The 22100-nt window shown below is 43.0% G+C and overlaps 1 protein-coding gene across 4 annotated transcripts in view; it reads right to left on the reverse strand.

The window, feature by feature from the left end:
- ptpra (protein tyrosine phosphatase receptor type A) overlaps window positions 1-22100 on the reverse strand; it is a 96851-nt gene that overhangs the window by 29270 nt on the left and 45481 nt on the right. For all 4 annotated transcript variants that reach the window (XM_084317692.1, XM_084317691.1, XM_084317690.1 and 1 more), the window contains exons 7-15: window positions 18282-18355; window positions 14359-14495; window positions 11067-11157; window positions 8750-8826; window positions 8611-8647; window positions 8165-8280; window positions 2361-2480; window positions 1311-1477; window positions 134-269 (exon numbers count right to left, since the gene is read on the reverse strand). In XM_084317692.1, coding sequence (XP_084173818.1) covers window positions 134-269; window positions 1311-1477; window positions 2361-2480; window positions 8165-8280; window positions 8611-8647; window positions 8750-8826; window positions 11067-11157; window positions 14359-14495; window positions 18282-18355 — 955 coding nt within the window. The remainder of the gene's footprint in view (window positions 1-133; window positions 270-1310; window positions 1478-2360; window positions 2481-8164; window positions 8281-8610; window positions 8648-8749; window positions 8827-11066; window positions 11158-14358; window positions 14496-18281; window positions 18356-22100) is intronic.

Consider the following 22100-nt stretch of genomic DNA (forward strand, 5'->3'; position numbering starts at 1 on the left):
CTTTGTTGCTAAGCGAGGCTAGCATGTAGCCGGATAGCTTTCTACTGAACGCACACTGTTTTAGCCTGGGATAGTCTGCGTTAGTCTGAAGTAGTTTGAGCTCGTCTGAAGTAGTCTGAGCTATAAAACGTACATCTGTCTGGACCATCTGACAGCGCTGGGCTCTGATCCTGGTGACAAAGCCGAACACGTCCACCTTCCTCTCAGTGTTCATCATGTCCAACATGGCGTCGATGACGATAAAGGTTCCCGTCCTCCCCACACCCGCACTGCGTCAGGGGGAGAGAGAGAGAAAGGGGGAGGGAGAGGGTGATAGAAGGAGAGAGGAAGAGATGTAGCACGTTGAGCTGTGGAGAATGGTTCCACACATAGCAAGGCCGGCGATGGGTGATTAAAGAACAAATTCAAACACCACAATGTACTTGACACACGTGCATTTCAGTTTGGTCTTAAGAATTTGATCGAATTTGTCAGTTAGTCAATATTAATGTTTTTTCCCCCCCATACTAAATAAGTTATTTCCTAAAGGTAATAAGTGAGGTGTGAAGTTATTACTAGGGATGCTCGATATTGGCTTTTTTACCAATACCGATATACAGATATTGTCCAACTCTTAATTTCCGATACCGATATCAACCGATATATGCACGGTTTCCCCCCCAAATGGAATAATTTCAGGTAATTAACATTACATATCTCTTGTTGTGGAATTAACACAACATTATGCATACTTTTGACAATAAATAAAATCAGAACTTACTTGCCTGGGTAAATAAAGGTTATAGAAATGTAAATTCTTTTTTTTTTGAAAACAGATACAGATATTTTCCGATATCACATTTTAATGCCGATATCGGCCGATAATATCGGTAGACCGATAATATCGGACATCCCTAGTTATTACACATGGGATGTTAAAGATTTGTCAATTACATCAATCAATTAGTCCTGAACTATTATCCAAGGTGCCTCTGCGCCTCAGAACCAGTGTTCTAACGGATCAGATTCAGTATGAAACACATGGCAAAGGCCTCCTCGCTGTGCTCATGTCCCTTGGATATATCAGGTGTAGATGTAGGACATCTTAGACCCGACACCTTAGACCATCTCAGACGATGCTTATTGAATATCCTATGATGTGAAACAGAGTCGTATGAGGAGAGCGAAATAGGGTTTGTTTTAACAAAAATTGTCATCATTCTTTTTTTTTTGTTAATCATCTTTTAGACTTGCATGAACGACAGTTCACACAAACAAGCACACGCATGTTTCTCTTGTTGCCGTTCATGCGAGCGCACCGACACACCCACCTGCAGTGGACCACGATGGGCCCGGCGTACTGAGGGTTGCAGTTCTTGACCTTCTTGAGGAACTTCAGCATGCCGATGGGCGTGAAGGGCACCCCGAAGTCCGGCCAGCTGGTGAAGTGGAACTGGGTGACCAGCCTCTGGGGCTTCTTCCCCGAGACGTCGCCCACCTGGGGGAGGGGGGGGGTATTAGCTCCGCTGTATCGAGTAACAGAAAGCAGTCTTCCACAAAGCACTCACAGCTTTGTCCTCCAGCAACATAATGTTCTATAAACGGTATCTGGTTTCCTGTAAACTGTTGTACAACCAAACCTAACAGGAAGTCAACTGCAGCCCAAACGTGTCCCCCCAGCAAACATAATTCAACCAACACCACCTATATTCCTTTAACCCTGTATGATAGCATGTACAATAATGCTGTATATACCATATATATATATTTATTCTCACCGCATATATACCTATCCACACCTGTCTGTACTTACCTGCACAACCTTTACTATATCTATATCTGTACATACCCTACTCTTACTAGTTAAGCGGCTGGCCAGTATGACTACTACCATACTGTCTTTATACCTGTATAACTGTACATATTATACAACTCTGTACATACATCTGATTAGCACTACACTCAGTAGTACTCATTTGTATATTTTGTACCCAGTTTAATCACCTGTACATTGTATATTGCTGTTGCACATTACTGCTACATTTGCACTCTGGTTGAATGCCAAACTTATTTTCGTTGTACTGTATTTGTGCTGTATAGTAACAATACACTTGAATCTAATCAAATTTGTACCCAAATGTCAAGTGAATTCCAGGCCAGAAGAGAGACACAGACATGGTGCTATTTGGTGCCTGTTGGATGCTATTGGGTGCTTGTTGGATGCTATCGGGTGCATGTTGGATGCTATTGGGTGCCTGTTGGATGCTATAGGGTGCCTGTTGGATGCTATTGGGTGCCTGTTGGATGCTATTGGGTACATGTTGGATGCTATTGGGTATATGTTGGATGCTATTGGGTGCCTGTTGGATGCTATTGGGTACCTGTTGGATGCAGAATTTGCGGATGGTGTAATCCACCAGAACCATCATGTCTTCCACAGACACACGGATGTTCCCGTAGGTCCAACAGCCCTGGTCCGGCCAGTACTGGGCACACTTACACTGGAACACAAAACGAGAACGGTTCAGTGTGGACATAGTTGGGCTACGTTTACATTTCAAAATTAGCACGGCACTCGAATCTTCGACTGTTCTCGGTGGGGTGAATTTGCATGTATTGTAGTCGACAGGATGTGTAAAGTGGGCATGTTTGTCCAATCCCTGGCACGTAGTTACGCACTTCCCAACTAGAGTGACCCTTCGTTCATGACAGCTGAATGGACAGACTGAAATACTGTGGATGTCAGCGGCAGGCGTGGCTACAATGGATGCTGTGGTTGTTGGAGGAACAAGCACAAATAACAATGCAAACAAACTAAGACAAACCACTTTTGTCTTGAATATTAATCCTTTTAATTAAACCCTTTCACTGCCACACGACAGAAGGTTAACCCTTTACTATCACACACCCGACGGTCGCCGTCGTGTGGCAGTGAAAGGGTTAAGAAATGTCAATTAAAAATAGTTAATATTTGGCCTGTATTTATAGACGGTTTCGCTGGAACTCTGTTGCTAGGGAACAGTTTGGATCCAAATGTCACACCCCTACGCAGTGCCGTCTCTATGCCTGTACGTCAAAGCCTCTGTCCAGATTTGTACCAAATCAGGACATCTGCTACCAAATTAGTTTGAAAGAAAATGCGACTATACGTTGAATGGGGCGTAATAATTAAGCATGTCTGAACATTTAGGAGTTACGCAGTTATCTGAAAAGTAAACAAACTATGTCTTTTCTGCGTAAGGAACCCATATCTTTATGGCTGTGTTCATCATCGTTTCCATGGACAGACTTTAAATTTGTCTTACCTTTTTTATAAAAGAGACAAAAAAATATGGGGGGGGGGAACAATATCAAATATTCTTTATTCAATGTGAGTAAAGGTAGCACCGGTTAGTTGACTTCCTGTTTGGGCAGAGATGTTTGACAGTGGAACGTTGTCCAACTCTCTGCGTAGGAGAGCGGCCAAATGTATTTCCTGTCAACTATTGCATTACAAATATTGCAACAGGAAATACACGTGGGTCATTTTAGACGGTTATTATTGTCACTTTGAACCCATCTACAATACCAACAAAGAAGAGGAAACATGGCTCTGGTCACTCTAGGAGTCTCTGGGAATAATGGGGTGGGACCTGGGGACTGGACTACAAGAGGCAATATAAGGGTATTTTTTGTATTGGTTACAGCACAGAAAATGCACACATTTAAGCACTGAGAGCCCCCATTTTGCCTTACTCTACCTATGCAGAGAGTTTGACAGGATGCGAATAGTGAGATAGTAGAGAAGACCGATTCATTCTAAGGTCACGGTGTGGAGCAGCGCAAAATGTGAAAACAAACCATCCGATTATAGACCCGTTATATACCACCAAGTATTCTGTTGCTATGCCGTTGCTAGGGGAACAGTGTTTATTTCATGCTAGCAACTGTGTTAACAAACATTCCAACAGGAAACACAAAGGGGCCTATATGTGTGTGTTGTCAGGTTAGAGAAGGTCTCCATTTGGACAGGGGCAAAGCAGACACAGGGAAACCAGTGTACAGAATGATGGGAATAAATGGTAAATGTAAAAGGTGCATATATAGTGCTTTTATCCAAAGCGCTTTACAATTATGTTCCTCACATTCACCCATCGATGGCAAAGGCGACCATGCAAGGTGCCAACCTGCTCAACGGGAGCAGTTAGGGGTTAAGTGTCTTGCTCAAGGACACTTTGACACGCTGCCTGGGAGCAGCGGGAATCGAACCGGGAACCTTCCGATTACCAGACGACCGCTCTACCTCCTGAGCTACTGCCTTACACACTTGACACACGTGGGTTATAAAAAGTACACTGCTATTAAAAATTTACCTCACTAATGTTGACAATGAAAGTAGAATGAATAAAGTGTATGTTTCCTGTGTATATTCCAAGTTTATATGGTCCTGTGGGGCGGCATGACCTTATGGCTCAGGAAACATTCAAACCCACCATATATATTTTTTTTCTTGTGTGCCAGTTTTCCTTAACCCTTTCACTACCACACTATGGAAGGTTAACCCTTTCACTACCACACTACAGACTGTTAACCCTTTCACTACCTTCTAGAGTGTGGTAGTGAAAGCGTTAACCTTCTGTAGCATTGTAGTGACGCGCGTGGATTTGATTAAGCGTGTGTATCTATTTGCTTAATTTATAAACATAATGCTGTGAACTGCTACCCTGGTGTGAGATTAATTGTGGACAGGGATGAGGCAGGGAAGGTCAGGGTTAACAGTCTGTAGTGTGGTAGTGAAAGGTCAATTATCTGTAGTGTGGTAGTGAAAGGTTAACCTTCTGTAGTGTGGTAGTGAAAGGGTTAACAGTCTGTAGTGTGGTAGTGAAAGCGTTAACCTTCTGTAGTGTGGTAGTGAAAGCGTTAACCCTTTGTAGTGTGGTAGTGAAAGGTTAACCTTCTGTAATGTGGTAGTGAAAGGTTAACCTTCTGTAGTGTGGTAGTGAAAGGTTAACCTTCTGTACTGTGGTAGTGAAAGGTTAACCTTCTGTAGTGTGGTAGTGAAAGCGTTAACCTTCTGTAGTGTGATAGTGAAAGGTAAACCTTCTGTAGTGCAGTAGTGAAAGGTTAACCTTCTGTAGTGTGGTAGTGAAAGGTTAACCTGTAGTGTGGTAGTGAAAGGGTTAACAGTCTGTAGTGTGGTAGTGAAAGCGTTAACCTTCTGTAGTATGGTAGTGAAAGGTTATCCTGTAGTGAAAGGGTTAACAGTCTGTAGTGTGGTAGTGAAAGGTTAACCTTCTGTAGTGTGGTAGTGAAAGGTTAACCTTCTGTAGTGTGGTAGTGAAAGGTTAACCTTCTGTAGTGTGGTAGTGAAAGGTTAACATTCTGTAGTGTGGTAGTGAAAGGTTAACCTTCTGTAGTGTGGTAGTGAAAGGTTAACCTGTAGCATGGTAGTGAAAGGGTTAACCGTCTGTAGTGTGGTAGTGAAAGTATTAACCTGTAGTGTGGTAGTGAAAGGTTAACCTGTAGTGTGGTAGTGAAAGGTTAACCTGTAGTGTGGTAGTGAAAGGTTAACCTTCTGTAGTGTGGTAGTGAAAGGCTAACCGTCTGTAGTGTGGTAGTGAAAGGTTAACCTTCTGTAGTGTGGTAGTGAAAGGTTAACCGTCTGTAGTGTGGTAGTATAAGGTTAACCTGCAGTGTGGTAGTGAAAGGGTTAACAGTCTATAGTGTGGTAGTGAAAGTGTTAACCTTCTGTAGTGTGATAGTGAAAGGTTAACCTTCTGTAGTGCAGTAGTGAAAGGTTAACCTTCTATAGTGTGGTAGTGAAAGCGTTAACCTTCTGTAGTGTGATAGTGAAAGGTTAACCTTCTGTAGTGCAGTAGTGAAAGGTTAACCTTCTATAGTGTGGTAGTGAAAGGTTAACCTGTAGTGTGGTAGTGAAAGGGTTAACAGTCTGTAGTGTGGTAGTGAAAGCGTTAACCTTCTGTAGTATGGTAGTGAAAGGTTATCCTGTAGTGAAAGGGTTAACCGTCTGTAGTGTGGTAGTGAAAGTGTTAACCTGTAGTGTGGTAGTGAAAGTTAACCGTCTGTAGTGTAGTAGTGAAAGGTTAACCTTCTGTAGTATGGTAGTGAAAGGTTATCCTGTAGTGAAAGGGTTAACCGTCTGTAGTGTGGTAGTGAAAGTGTTAACCTGTAGTGTGGTAGTGAAAGTTAACCGTCTGTAGTGTGGTAGTGAAAGGTTAACCTTCTGTAGTGTGGTAGTGAAAGGTTAACCTTCTGTAGTGTGGTAGTGAAAGGTTAACCTTCTGTAGTGTGGTAGTGAAAGGTTAACCTGTAGCATGGTAGTGAAAGGGTTAACCGTCTGTAGTGTGGTAGTGAAAGTGTTAACCTGCAGTGTGGTAGTAAAAGGTTAACCGTCTGTAGTGTGGTAGTATAAGGTTAACCTGCAGTGTGGTAGTGAAAGGGTTAACCGTCTGTAGTGTGGTAGTGAACGTGTTAACCGTCTGTAGTGTGGTAGTGAAAGTGTTAACCTGCAGTGTGGTAGTGAAAGGGTTAACCGTCTGTAGTGTGGTAGTGAAAGGGTTAACCGTCTGTAGTGTGGTAGTGAAAGGTTAACCGTCTGTAGTGTGGTAGTGAAAGTGTTAACCTGCAGTGTGGTAGTGAAAGGGTTAACCGTCTGTAGTGTGGTAGTGAAAGTGTTAACCTGTAGTGTGGTAGTGAAAGGGTTAACCGTCTGTAGTGTGGTAGTGAAAGGTTAACCGTCTGTAGTGTGGTAGTGAAAGGTTAACCTTCTGTAGTGTGGTAGTGAAAGGGTTAACCGTCTGTAGTGTGGTAGTGAAAGGTTAACCGTCTGTAGTGTGGTAGTATAAGGTTAACCTGCAGTGTGGTAGTGAAAGGGTTAACCGTCTGTAGTGTGGTAGTGAAAGTGTTAACCTGTAGTGTGGTAGTGAAAGGGTTAACCGTCTGTAGTGTGGTAGTGAAAGGTTAACCGTCTGTAGTGTGGTAGTGAAAGGTTAACCTGCAGTGTGGTAGTGAAAGGGTTAACCGTCTGTAGTGTGGTAGTGAAAGGTTAACCTGCAGTGTGGTAGTGAAAGGGTTAACCTTCTGTAGTGTGGTAGTATAAGGTTAACCTGCAGTGTGGTAGTGAAAGGTTAACCTTCTGTAGTGTGGTAGTGAAAGGTTAACCTTCTGTAGTGTGGTAGTGAAAGGTTAACCTGTAGCATGGTAGTGAAAGGGTTAACCGTCTGTAGTGTGGTAGTGAAAGTGTTAACCTGTAGTGTGGTAGTGAAAGGGTTAACAGTCTGTAGTGTGGTAGTGAAAGGTTAACCTTCTGTAGTGTGGTAGTAAAAGGTTAACCTTGTAGTGTGGTAGTGAAAGGGTTAACCGTCTGTAGTGTGGTAGTGAAAGGTTAACCGTCTGTAGTGTGGTAGTGAAAGGTTAACCTTCTGTAGTGTGGTAGTGAAAGGTTAACTGTCTGTAGTGTGGTAGTGAAAGGTTAACCTTCTGTAGTGTGGTAGTGAAAGGTTAACCTTGTAGTGTGGTAGTGAAAGGTTAACCGTCTGTAGTGTGGTAGTGAAAGGTTAACCGTCTGTAGTGTGGTAGTGAAAGGTTAACCTGTAGTGTGGTAGTGAAAGTGTTAATAGGGCCACAAAGCAGGTTTAACATTTCTTTGAAATAAAAACACAAGTCACATATAGGTCAACACAGCCTCTTTCGCACATGAACTCCGGACGACGCACTGAGAATCACAGATGTAAATTTGATCCACAGCCCATACGTTTTCATTTAACCATCAGCTGGTTGGGAAATGTTGATGCACCAAAAGACCAAGACAAATTCCTTATATATGTGCAATATTACTTGGCATTGGCAATAAATTCTGATTTATCTGGCAACAGATTCAGAGAAGGCCAGCTGTACACAACATCGTTGTATAAGGAACACAGTTAGTCTATATTAATCAATCACTCGCTCGCTGTGTGAATACTGCGACACAACAATCCGCTTGTGTTCCGACACGGGCACAGTTTGTCATTACGCAGACTTAGGACAGAGGAGCTGGGAGTGTAAACTCCCTGCATGGAATGACGTGCGGTTTAAGGTCAGGAGTCCAGCACGTGTGCGAGAGGGGCTTGTGTTGTGAAACAGTTGGGATGCTGTTATAAAAAGTGTTAATGGTGCAGAGAGGTGCCCCCCCAGCCCGACCTACATTAATCACTCCTCTCACCTCCTTCCTCTCCTTCAGGTTGGTCACCATGACGATGGTGGCTGTGTTCTGCTCCCAGATCATCCTCCAGAAGTCATTTACCGTCTCCTCCTTCGGCCCTGAGAGGAAGGGAGAGGGAGAGAGGGAGAGAGAGGGAGAGAGAGACAGTCAGCAATAATAGATATGTGCATTCAAAACGTTACACCAAGGTTCACTAAATAAATTCATTACATTGATAAACAAAAAAAGCAATATCCATATCAATGATCAGTTGTACAGATTGATTCAATTGGATTTCCTAATTCATATTGATGCATTATTATTATCACATACATTATTTAAAAAAAAAAAAATTACACTACTGCCAGGAAGTATTATAATTAAAACTTAACAATAAATATATATAAATATTTCCCTATTTTCCCTGATGACAATAACGGCCTCTTTACCTTGAGCTGCAATGAACTTGTTTTTCTCTTGGTAACCCTGTGAAACAGAGCACAGAAGGAGGAAACGGTTCAACAAAAACCAAGACACTTTTGTGGATTCTCAAAACGGGTACATGGTTTGCCACATAGTGCTACATACATTGATGAAGGAGGCGTTGATGAAGTCAGAGTCTGGAACTCCTTCAAGAGAGGAGAGATGTACCCTGGAATGATCATCTGAGAGAGAGAGAGAGAGAGAGAGAGAGAGAGAGAGAGAGAGAGAGAGAGAGAGAGAGAGAGAGAGAGAGAGAGAAGAGGAAAACTTTAATGACACGATTCAGAATTCAGAATCAAGATTCCTCAACACAGAGAAATCTATTCACTTCAAAATTGATACTAACTTGAAAATGAAAACAAAGTAAAAACTATGTGCAAACGGGACGCAGTGACCCCATTCGAGCAGTAACACAGGGCGCACCGGAACACGGCACGAGCCGATGCCGTGAAGCGGTTTACTGTTCTTTTTTGTTTTTATCCACTTTTTCTCCTCTTTTTCTATTTTTCTCCCATCCCAATTCCATTGTGCCAATTCTCCCCTCCCCCGTCTTGAACGTTGCTCGCATATGCCCCCCACTGGCCGGTTGTAGGGAGGCTAGAAGCCTTGCATCACGTGTCCCCTCCGATACACGAGGAGGCAGCCTGTCACATCTTTTCACCTGCCAGCGCGGACTCTTTGGCGAGGTGTAACGTGTGGGAGGCTCACACTACCCCCGCCATTTCCTGTCTCTGCTGTGCAGGCGTCCCCAACCGACCTGTAGGAGTCGCTGTCCACAACGTCCAGATTACCACCCTTCGACTTCCACCCGCTAACTCTGCCGATTGAGTCAGTATGACGGCAGGCCCAAGCCGGAGGCAACGCCGACAGCCGGAGTCGAACCAGGTGTATCTTGCGTTGGTGACAAGCGCAATGTCCGCTGCGCCACCCAGCCGCCCGCTGGTTTACTGTTCTTTAATATCTATTAGTTTTATTTGACACGTCGCAACATGATCTCCGCGATGCGCTCCGCTACCCCATCAGTCTGGTATTAGTCATCGCTTCCTGCTCCACAGTTCTTGAAATAGCTCGAAACACGCATGTCACATTACAACGGTGTCGGTTTATCATTCTAACATTCATACGCACATAGCTCTGACCACTTAACTGCACATACGCGACTGTTCCGTAAATTTATTTTTATTTGTGGAATGAGTGTGTGTGGAAGTATTTTTACTCAAGTACTGTTACGTACAATTTCGAGCCACTTTTTTCATTTTAGGGGACTTTATACTTTTACTCCATTACATTTCAAAGGAAATATTGTACTTTTTACTCTACTATATTTATCTGAACCCATCAGTTACTAGTTACTTTGAAGAAAAGGATTTTGCATAGAAAACATGGCAAAAATGTATGAAGATTACATACTTTCACATTTGAAGCCTGCCAACTTCAAGAGGACGTAGAACAGCATAACTGGACCACATACCACTTTAACATAACCTTTAATCACAGCAGCATAACCGGACCACATACCACTTTAACATAACCTTTAGAGGTCAATGGATCGATGTAATGCTCCCAAGCAGGGCCGTAGCTGGGGGGGGGGGGGGTAGCTTAGGATGATTCCAAGGGGTAGCTTAGGATGACTGGGGGGGGGGCCCCGAAAAAAAAGACATCACTCAGGTGTATTATTGATGCTCTCATTGATACTATGTTTGTTTCTGAAGAGTGTGTGTGTGTGTGTGTGTGTGTGTGTGTGTGTGTGTGTGTGTGTGTGTGTGTGTGTGTGTGTGTGTGTGTGAGAGATGTATAGAGAGAGAGAGGGGGGGGGCTTTGGTAGACTATTGCATTGGTCCATTCATTGAAGATGAACGCAATGCGACATCCTTTACTAGGCTCACCCACTAACAGTGCAGGTGCTGAACTGCTGATCCGAATGTATAGGTAAAAACCATATTATGCGTTTTCATCAATAAATAAATGGCCAAAATCTTTTTTCGCTTACGCGCGCTCGCATTCACTGGGGGCCTACAAATACATTCTTTCATGGGGCCCAGATTCTACAGCTACGCCCCTGCTCCCAAGCACTGGAATACACAAACCTCATGTAGAATGCAAACCTTTACTTTAGATACTTAAGTACATTCAAGTGCACATACTTCTCTACTTTTACTTAAGTAGAATTTGAATGGAGGAATGGATTTTTACCACAGTACTCGTTTCTCTGGGTATTTCTACTTTTACTTAAGTAAAGGAACTGTGTACTTCTTCCACCACTGTGCACGTGTGAACCCGAGCGAAACGGATGCCTGGTGACGTGTAAAGGGACAAGGCAGCCGACGGGTGTTCTGTGGTGGCGATGAGCGGCGTGATTGGTTGAGGCTAGAGGTGCAGAGGCCGCTGGGCAGCGCTGGGACCGGCCCGTCTGGTAACTCACACGGCAGGATGTTGACGTAGCGGTTCTTCTCCTTGTTCTCCTCCTTGGAGGCCGCGTCGCACGACGCCTGGATGGGGCAGACGGGTAACGCCTGGACAGAGACAGACAGACATGTTCAGATGAGTGATAACTGGATGGGGCAGACGGGTAACGCCTGGACAGAGACAGACAGACATGTTCAGATGAGTGATAACTGGATGGGGCAGACGGGTAACGCCTGGACAGAGACAGACAGACAGACATGTTCAGATGAGTGATAACTGGATGGGGCAGACGGGTAACGCCTGGACAGAGACAGACAGACAGACATGTTCAGATGAGTGATAACTGGATGGGGCAGACGGGTAACGCCTGGACAGAGACAGACATGTTCAGATGAGTGATAACTGGATGGGGCAGACGGGTAACGCCTGAACAGAGACAGACATGTTCAGATGAGTGATAACTGGATGGGGCAGACGGGTAACGCCTGAACAGAGACAGACATGTTCAGATGAGTGATAACTGGATGGGGCAGACGGGTAACGGCCAGACGGGTTTCTGTCGTTGATTTTGTATTTTGTATGTGAGCTTGCCTTGAATATGTACATTTGTGAATTTTTTCTTTTTTCTTTTCTTTTTATAAGTCCACACAGGTGTGTTTTTGATTTGTCTGTAAACAAGATCGGAAAAAAGAATTCATTCATTCATAGGTAAATGGTGCGCTTTACAATTTGTTCCTCACATTCACCCATTCACTCTCACATTCACACACCGACGGCGGAGGCGACCATGCAAGGTGCAAACCTGCTCATCGGGAGCAGTTAGGGGTTAAGTGTCTTGCTCAACGACACGCTGCCCGGGAGGACCGGGAACCTTCAGATTACCAGACGACGACCGTTCTACCTCCTGAGCCACTGTCGCCCCCACTAGGTGGTGGAGAGGTCCAGAGGAAACATATCCTACTCAATCAAAAGTAGTTACTTTAATTAGATTTTACTTAAGTAAAAAGTGAAATTACTGGTATACATATTTTTTTATAAACAAATAAAAGCCTTAGGATATATACAGTTGAAATGTGGTTACTTTTAATTAAATACACATTTACAAAATAAAGCTTGTGAACAAAGTAATGCGACATTCAACGTGACCACGTAGGCGTAGGGAGTCATTAGCGGTTAGCTTCTGTGCCGACCGTTCCCTTAAAACATCTTCACTTGTGATAAATTGTATGGCAAATGTCAACAGTCATGGGGTGGATGATTATTAGCCTCATGTTGTACAATAGCTGGGAGATTCTGAGAGAAGCAGACTCTCCCAGCTATTGTAGGAGTGAGCACTAGATTATAGGCTACTATTGTTGAGGACAAACTGAGCATGTGGCTGCTTGAAGCAACAGATGCTCGAGGCCTGGGTGTGCGATGCCTGTGGTGCGCCTGGTTCCTGTAGGGAAACTTTACTCCAAGTAATGTCCCACATGAGAATGCACGTATAGTTAAGTTGATAGTGTGTTATAGCCAAAGTAATAGCCCAAACAACTGCCTCTTTGCACTGCTGCGGTCAGGCAAGCGTTACCAGAGTCTCATGGCCAGTACAAAGAGACTCAAAAGGAGCTTCTATCCCCAGGCCATCAGGCTGCTCAACATGGACTCACTGTAACACTAACTCATCCATTCTACACTCACTGCACACAACATCCACATGCACACACTCATTTAACATTCACTTTACACACTTTAAACACTTTTTAAACATTACACCATAGTTTATCTATTTATTCCTAAAACTAGGGAAAAAACTACCACACTACAGACGGTTAACCTTTCACTATCACGCTACAGAAGGTTAACCTTTCACTATCACACTACAGACGGTTAATCTGTCACACTCACTACCACACTACAGAAGGTTAACCTTTCACTACCACACTACAGAAGGTTAACCTTTAACTACCACACACACTAGACGGTTAACCTTTCACTACCACACTACAGAAGGTTAACCTTTAACTACCACACACACTAGACGGTTAACCTTTCACTATCACACTACAGAAGGTTAACCTTTCACTACCACACTACAGAAGGTTAACCTTTAACTACCACACACACTAGACGGTTAACCTTTCACTACCACACTACAGAAGGTTAACCTTTAACTACCACACACACTACAGACGGTTAACCTTTCACTATCACACTACAGAAGGTTAACCTTTAACTACCACACACACTACAGACGGTTAACCTTTCACTACCACACTACAGAAGGTTAACCTTTAACTACCACACACACTACAGACGGTTAACATTTCACTACCATTCCTACAGACAAAGAACAAATACAAAAATGAGATCAGTGCCAAAGCAGAGGCAAGAGACTCAAACAGGCCTGTGTGAGGCCTCCACTTGATTCAGAAAATACATTAAACAAAAAACAAAAACATTATGTTAGCTTTAGACAATGAAAAATAAAGTGTTTTCTATCTACGTTCGATCTCGGTCAATTGGGAACTTTACAGAGACTGTGTTTGCAAACATTCAGAGAAGAAAATCGTATTGCATTATTTTGATAGATGAATTTATACATACATTTGTAAGTTCTACAAATGGCAGACCGGGTGGCCCACTTCAGCCTCTAGAGATACTACACATGTCTTAACTTAGCGGTAGGGTCTGGGAATCTAGAGATACTACACATGTCCTAACTTAGCTGTATGGTCTGGGGAGTCTGGGACGCTACTTGGACGTTGCCGACAGTTCAGAGCCGGTTCAAACTGTTGTTGTTTTGTGTGTCGTGGTGACAGGAGGTACTTGGTAGACCTCGCCGTGACGGGGGTTTAGCTGTAAAGGGGGTTTAGTTCAGGGGAACGGTCCCTGGGATATTTCTCAGTCAGTGTTCACCGGAGTGGTTTTATACAGTATAGCATAATGGAATAGCAACAGTCTCTGCTAATGGGCTTCAGTTGACTTGCTAATCTCTAAGATGAAAAGATATTTAGACACATGCTGGTCTTGCCTTTAGATTTTTTTTTTCTTCAGTCTTCGTTTTTTAAATTCTATTTTGGTGACATTTATTCTGGTGACAGATAGTGAGTGAATGAGTTAGTGAGTGAGTGAGCGTGCATGCATGCGTGTCGGCTGTGTGTGCGTGCATGTGGGGTTGTGTGCGTGTATGGGGGGTTGTGTGTGTGTGCATGTGTGGCTGTGAGTGTGTGCACGTGTGGCTGTGTGTGTGTGTAGTGTGTGGCTGTGAGTGTGTGCACGTGTGGCTGTGTGTGTGTGTGTAGTGTGTGCGTATGTGTGTTCCATACATTGAACTCTTCCCTGAAGAGCTTGTTGTCGTCGGCCATGCGACGGTTCATCTCCTCCTCCAGCTTGTCGACAGGAAGGGGCGGGTACTTCCTGTTTGTGCTGGGCGAACGGGCCAATAGTGGCACACTCTGCAGCTCTGAACCGGAGAGCAGGAAGGGAGGGAGAGAGAGAGGGAAGGAACGGGAGGGGAGATAGGTGGAGATACAGACATGGGAGAGAAGGAGAGGGAGAGAGGGAGAGATAAAGAGAAAGAGAGAGATATGAATTCACAGATCAAATACAAAAAAAAGAGCAATCTAAAACAAATACTCCAACAACCTTTTCTTTGAAATTGAATGTCTCCATTCTAAACATTATTCGTTCTGATCCACCCACAAGAGGGCGCTGTGGTCCAACACGGCTACACACTGAGGCAGCCGATCTCAGCTCGCTTGGTTAGGTAATCACATTGAACACACGCCTTCACCAACAGTCAGGCCGGTGACATGTTATCAGCCGGGGCAGGCGGATCCATCCAATCTCACCACAAACCACTCATTGTGACGAGTCAGCGAAGACATGTGATATAATGTGATGACATCACTGCACACACTTGTTAATACCTTGGATAAACAAACAAGTAAATACACAAGTAAACCCTCCAGAAATACACAAGTAAACCCTCTAGTAGTAAACAAGTAAACCCACGAGTAATACACAAGTAAACCCATGAGTAATACACAAGTAAACCCTCCAGTAGTAAACAAGTAAACCCACGAGTAATACACAAGTAAACCCTCGAGTAATACACAAGTAAACCCTCCAGTAATACACAAGTAAACCCTCGAGTAATACACAAGTAAACCCTCCAGTAGTAAACAAGTAAACCCACAAGTAATACACAAGTAAACCCACGAGTAATACACAAGTAAACTCTCCAGTAATACACAAGTAAACCCACGAGTAATACACAAGTAAACTCTCCAGTAGTAAACAAGTAAACTCTCCAGTAATACACAAGTAAACTCTCCAGAAATACACAAGTAAACCCACGAGTAATACACAAGTAAACTCTCCAGTAGTAAACAAGTAAACTCTCCAGTAATACACAAGTAAACTCTCCAGAAATACACAAGTAAACCCACGAGTAATACACAAGTAAACTCTCCAGTAGTAAACAAGTAAACTCTCCAGAAATACACAAGTAAACCCTCCAGTAATACACAAGTAAACCCTCCAGAAATACACAAGTAAACCCTCCAGTAATACACAAGTAAACACTCCAGAAATACACAAGTAAACCCTCCAGTAGTAAACAAGTAAACCATCCAGTAGTAAACAAGTAAACCCTCCAGTAGTAAACAAGTAAACCATCCAGTAGTAAACAAGTAAACCCTCCAGAAATACACAAGTAAACCCTCCAGTAGTAAACAAGTAAACCCTCCAGTAGTACACAAGTAAACTCTCCAGAAATACACAAGTAAACTCTCCAGAAATACACAAGTAAACCCTCCAGTAGTAAACAAGTAAACCCTCCAGTAGTAAACAAGTAAACTCTCCAGTAGTAAACAAGTAAACTCTCCAGAAATACACAAGTAAACCCTCCAGTAGTAAACAAGTAAACCCTCCAGAAATACACAAGTAAACCCTCCAGTAGTACACAAGTAAACCCTCGAGTAGTACACAAGTAAACTCTCCAGTAATACACAAATACACCCTCCAGTAATACACAAGTAAACCCTCGAGTAATACACAAATACACCCTCCAGTAATACACAAGTAAACCCAGGAGTAGTACACGCTTGGGAAAGATGTATGGAGCTAACGCTGGGTAACTAAAACATACAGATGAGTTGAAACACAACAAAAGGTGAGTTGTGATTAACACATTGACCGCCAATAACGCTGTACGACGGGTTTGCTCGTCATGCGAATTCTGCCAAGCCACGGCGTACAACGTTATTGAGATCATATTTCATTTTTTTGCCATGGTATTCATAATTCCGCCACCCAGCCTCTGCTGAGACAGTGGGACTCTGCACAACCGTGCAACGCTGCAATACCGCCGCCTGGTGGATGATCGGGCGAGTTACAACGGGAAATGGATCTGGTGATCTCGGTGCATCTGGGAAATCCGTCCGGGAGTCACATATCGTTGCGGGACTCTAGACACACATCCGTGTATATGGATCGCTGCCATAACTCAATAATCGATATGATTTGGGCGTTTATTGCGCCATACAAACCGGAAATGGATCTAGTCGATCGACGTCAAATAAGTGGGATCTTCTTCCTCCAGTCTCATCGGCGAACGGTAAGAGGACAGTAACGTTATTTTCAAGGTGATTGTACATTTCTTTATTTACAAACCATCTGATCAACCCATACTACATAAAGCATTTACTGACTATCACGGAATTATAAACGACCCCCCCCCCCCTTCATCCGCGCATGATGAGTCATAACGTTTAGGATCATGTACAGTTGACATTTTTAATATAGCGTGTATCGGCAATAAGCGGCAGTTGATAATCTATATATGCCTTTATGCCTATAACTCACGTTCTAGGAATTACTGCAGAAAACGATAAAAACATACTTATATTCTAGACAGTATTTTTGGAAGAATCTATGAATCCTGAACGATAGATAATCGATGTTAAATGGGCCATAGTAATGTCAATTTAGCAATACAATTTAAAAAGTTATAGCCCTGCAAAGAAGGTGAACATCTCCATAGGCTTAGAGTGGTGGCAGAGATGGGCATGAGAGGGGCAAACTGCGTGGCAGTTAATGTGTTAACAGTTTCAGTGCTGACCTTGTTTACATTTTTACCCCATTGAATGCCATCATCCACTTCAATGTTAACGTTAAAAACGCAGAATCTATGTTTTAAATTATGGCTATGTGTCTAATCTGCCCATCGCTTATCAATGACTTGTTTGCAGTCAACATTGTCGAAACGGATTGTTTTTTTTAATCGGTTCATATCCTTTTTATAGCATTTCGAAAAGCTATCGTTCTCTCGAAAATTCTGAAAATTGAAAGATTCCCTCATGAACTGCATTTATTGGAATATTCTCGAATACACTAGACACGTTGTCATTTGTCTGCCTATTTATGAATCGTTTTCAAATAAACGCTAGATTATCGATAGTATATGTGTACTTATGCACGCTATAGACGTGAGCTGAGAAATCGATTCTCTCGTTTCCTCAAGATCACACACACACACACACACATGGCACATAGGGGACACGCTGTTATCTCAGCGAATACAGCTCCGATTACCCCAAGACTGGTAACATAGACTCCTTACCTTAGATCAGATGTTCTCCAAAAAGATTATTCCAATTCCTGATCGCCATTCCAAATATCAATCACGCTTATTGATTGATTATTGGCTGCTGTAAATATATATTCCAGGCTGATTTCCGTCTCGCGATCAGATCTCTCATCATCAGATCCATCGCCAGCACAATGGAGCCAGTTGGCTCCACCTCTACAGATCTACAGATCCCAGGTCAGTCTAATCGACTGACCTGCAGTTACACAGGGATAGACGATAGGGGGCGCTTTTTCCCCATCTGAGCTCCTACAGGGGCTGCTGTACCAACGGGAGACTCGGTTGATGAAATATGAATTCAGATCGCTAATAAAAAAATAAAACGATAATTGTCGTCGTCGGCACTCAATGGGGGGGCTGATAAAACTAGATATGTCATCGCTGGCACTGAAAGTGTTAAAAACACTCTGACCACTTCTCACTTAGGTCGATTTTGATTTGACTTTTCAAACGCGTGATGAGGCGCACAAATGCGACAGGACTGAAGAGCGGTAATGGTCGGCAATAGAATGCAGGCATTTAGTTTGGTGGTCAATTCAACTTTTTTTTAAAGAGTGTATACAGCAATGCACACATACACACACACAGGTGTTTTACCTGTGTCATCTGATCTCCCATTGGTCAATCTGAAGGAGTTGGAATGGCTGCCCGCCTGCTTGTACTTCTTAAACCTGTCAATCACCCAAGGCACCGAACATTAATACAGAATCGGACACATACAGTATACATACATACATACATACAGACAGAGAGACAGAGAAAGACACACCTTGCCCCCCTCTTACAGCAGAATGCCAATCAGTTGTTGCCATGGTAACAGCAGCACTTTGGGCCTACAGCTGGGGTGTGTGAAGAATCACATTAGGTGGACCTTCCCTGCTCTACTCTTTTGCAACTCATGTGTGTGCATGTGCGCCATGAGAGGAACCGACCAGAATGGTCACGTGAATAATATACATGGAGCCTCTTAAAAAGGGGCACTTCGCTCAAAAACTATGCCGATTTATTTTGCACATCATCTCGCACACATCCAAAAACCCAAACCATGACTGAGCATTTAGTTTGACAGTTATTTTGTTTTGATCTACTTTTTCTCCCCATTTTTCTATTTTTCTCCCATCCCCAATTTCGTATTGTCCAATTCTACCCTCCCCTGTCTTGAACGTTGTTAGGCCATGCCTCCCACAAGCCGGCTGTCCCCTCCGGTACTCGAGGAGGCAGCCGTCGCATCTTTTCACGTGCACAGCGCGATCTCTCAGCGGCGAGGGTCTGCGTGGGAGGGACACGCCGCCCTCGTCGCTTCCTGATTCTACTGCGCAGGCGCACCAACCGACCTGTAGGGGTCGCTGTCCACAACGTCCAATCCCCACCCACCAGCTTCCCACCCCCTAATACTGCCAATTGTATTAGTATGAGCGACCAGCCAAGCTGGTAGCAACGCAGAGGGCTGGGCTCCTGCGTTGGTGGCGAGTGCCTTGCCCACTGCGCCACCTAGCCGCCCTAGTTTGACAGTTATTGAAAGTAAATTAGTTTGAATATGGCCACCAGTGATGTCACCGCGTGTTAATTACAGCACCATGCAGGGCCGGACTGGGGAAATAATTCAGGCCGGGAAATATAGTGCGAAATATAGTCCCAGTCAGGCCACTTTTTAAGCAGGGGTCTGGGGGTTCCCCACCAGGACATTTTTTGTTACAAATACTTAATTTCCTGCATTCTGGTGCAGGAATTTTTACCATTTGGGATAACAAATTATTATATAAAAAAAAAACACACACATTTAAATATCTTCAATATATCAAATGCAAAGTGGATTTTTTTGGGGGGGGGGGGGGGGTTATTACAGGCTAGCATAATGTCAATGATTAGCAACAACACTGATTTCGAAGGATTTTCTGTTTTTTTGTAATGTCAAATTGAAAAAAATACTCACTCTTACCATTAGTTTTAATTAATTAATTTGTTTTCTCGTGATAATTTTCTCGAGATCTCGAGAAAAAGAAACGATAGTCTAGTACAGGGGTGGCCAACCTTTTTTGAACCAAGATCTACTTTTTTATTTACCACCTAGCCCGAGAGCTACCAGCCAAAATTGTATATTGTAAGCCGTCATTTGAGGCTTTATAAAAGCAGCATAATGAACACAAATCTGTCAGTGCCAAGTCCGACCTCATCTTAAATAACAAACAGCATTGATTGTTGTAGTTAACAAGGAGAGGAAGAGTTGATTTAGCACAATTTTTTTTATTTTATTTTTTTTTTATTCGAATTTTATTAATCAAGATCTACTTGAAATCAGCCCGCGATCTACCTGTAGATCGCGATCGACTGGTTGGGCACCACTGGTCTAGTATATATTAAATCACTGCAGGAACCATCATTCAGTGTCGCAATGTCAGAGGAGCAGGTAGCCCCTTTCGTGACTATGCACTCGGTGCATCACAGTCATAACGAGATAAATGTATCTGTTATCACGAGAAAACGGACTTCGTTATGTCGAGATAACGAGATAATCAGTAGTTATCATGAGAAAATTCGTTTTCTCGTAAAAACGAGAAAATTATCCCGTTATCGCGAGAAAACTAATTAAATTAACTCGTTATCACGGGAAAACGTAGTAAATAAAATTTATGCATTTACGGCCTCTTAGGGTTTGCGTACATAACCACCACATATTCAATACATTTTCGAATTTTAACCCTTTAAATGTGTGTGTGATGGCATCACAAATGATTGTTAAAAAAAAAAACACAATTTTTAATATTTTCAATATATCAAATGCAAAGTAGATTTTTCTGGGGGGGGGGGGGGGTTATTACAGGCTAGCATCAATGATTAGCAACAACACTGATTTTGATGGATCTTTGGTTTTTTGTAATGTCAGATTTAACAACAGCTCTTTTCAGAAAAGTGGGAGTATTTCATTTTTAACAAAAAAACAAAACATCTAAAAATAAAAATAGTTATGATCAGGGCTGAAGTTGAATAAAAGATGTATGACTGTTTAGACTGGGTTATTCTCCGTCTGTTTACTCGCTGTACTTTTTTTTGTTAGCTATGCAACTTACTGTGAAGCAGTTTGGTTGATTGATTGATTGATTGAAAATTGTATTAACAGATTGCAGAATGGGTACAATACAGACTACAGTACGGCTCAATACACACAATTGTTAAGGGGATGCAGACCAGAGAAAGACTTTCGTCTTGTTTACATCATGGTCCCCCATTTTCAATTCATAATGACATTTATGACATACACAACATACAGATATACAGTACTGTTACATTTATGACATACAAGATATAAATGAATGAATGATTTTATTTCGGTCTTCTTTTAAAAGCATAGTTGTTACGGACGGTGTCCTTATGTATATGGGAGTTATGTATATGATCTGTTGTATATATAGGCATGTTTTGTTTGTTTGTTGTTGTTTTTTTGTCTCCCTCTTGTGTCTACATATTCCCATTCTCAGGTGTCTCCCAGTCTCAGTTCCAGCAGCAGCTGGTCAATCACCATCTCACTCCAGCAACAGCAGCTGAGGCTCGTCAGCAATCAAGCTCCACTCCCCTTCATATATCCCATTGTGTGCAGTGTTAGTTAGCTCTCTGGTTCATGGTTGTGGTAACTATCTTTGTGTCTTTGTGGTAGAGCTCTGTGTGTCCTTAGGGTATGTTTTTGGTAAAGAGCTGGTGAAAGCTCGGTGTCTCTCGGTCGTTTGCTATAGAGTCGTGGCTCTTTCTGGTATTTGGTAGAGCTGGTGAAGGCTCTGGTATTTGTAGAGCTGGTGAAGGCTCTGGTATTTGTAGAGCTGGTGAAGGCTCTGGTATTTGTAGAGCTGGTGAAGGCTCTGGTATTTGGTAGAGCTGGTGAAGGCTCTGGTTCTTTGTGCTATTTAGTGAATCATTGTATCTTTTGTTTCCCCGTTTGTTGCACATTTCTGTTCCAACCCTAACCCGTATATGTTTGTCACCCAGCCTATGGTGATTGTTTTTCTTGTATTAATCTTTTGTTTCGCACACAGGGACATTGAGGACAGGAAGATACCCTGGGTCTACATTTTGCATCACGTAGGTGACCTGATGTTAAAGACACCAGCTTTAGAGTGAGCACCACCACCTGTACTTTTGGGCGTCAGCGCCTGTAAGGGGGGGTGGGATTTCATTTCCTTTTGTATTTCATTTGGTGCCACTGGTAGTCCTCCTTGATCTCTGTTTTGCTGTGTTTATAAATAAATACTATTATTTTGCAAACTGTTTCCATGGTTTTGTGTCATTGCACCCTCACCTACCCTGTCTGTGGCCTTGTGTTGCGTCCCCTTACTGGGGTGCGTAACAATAGTAGTAGAACATTTAAGAAAACGGAAAAAAAAAATATACAAATATACAGTACTGTTTAACAGAGATCCTAACTGA

This window comes from Notolepis coatsorum (genome assembly GCF_963971535.1).
Source record: "Notolepis coatsorum genome assembly, chromosome: 6".
NCBI lineage: Eukaryota > Metazoa > Chordata > Actinopteri > Aulopiformes > Paralepididae > Notolepis > Notolepis coatsorum.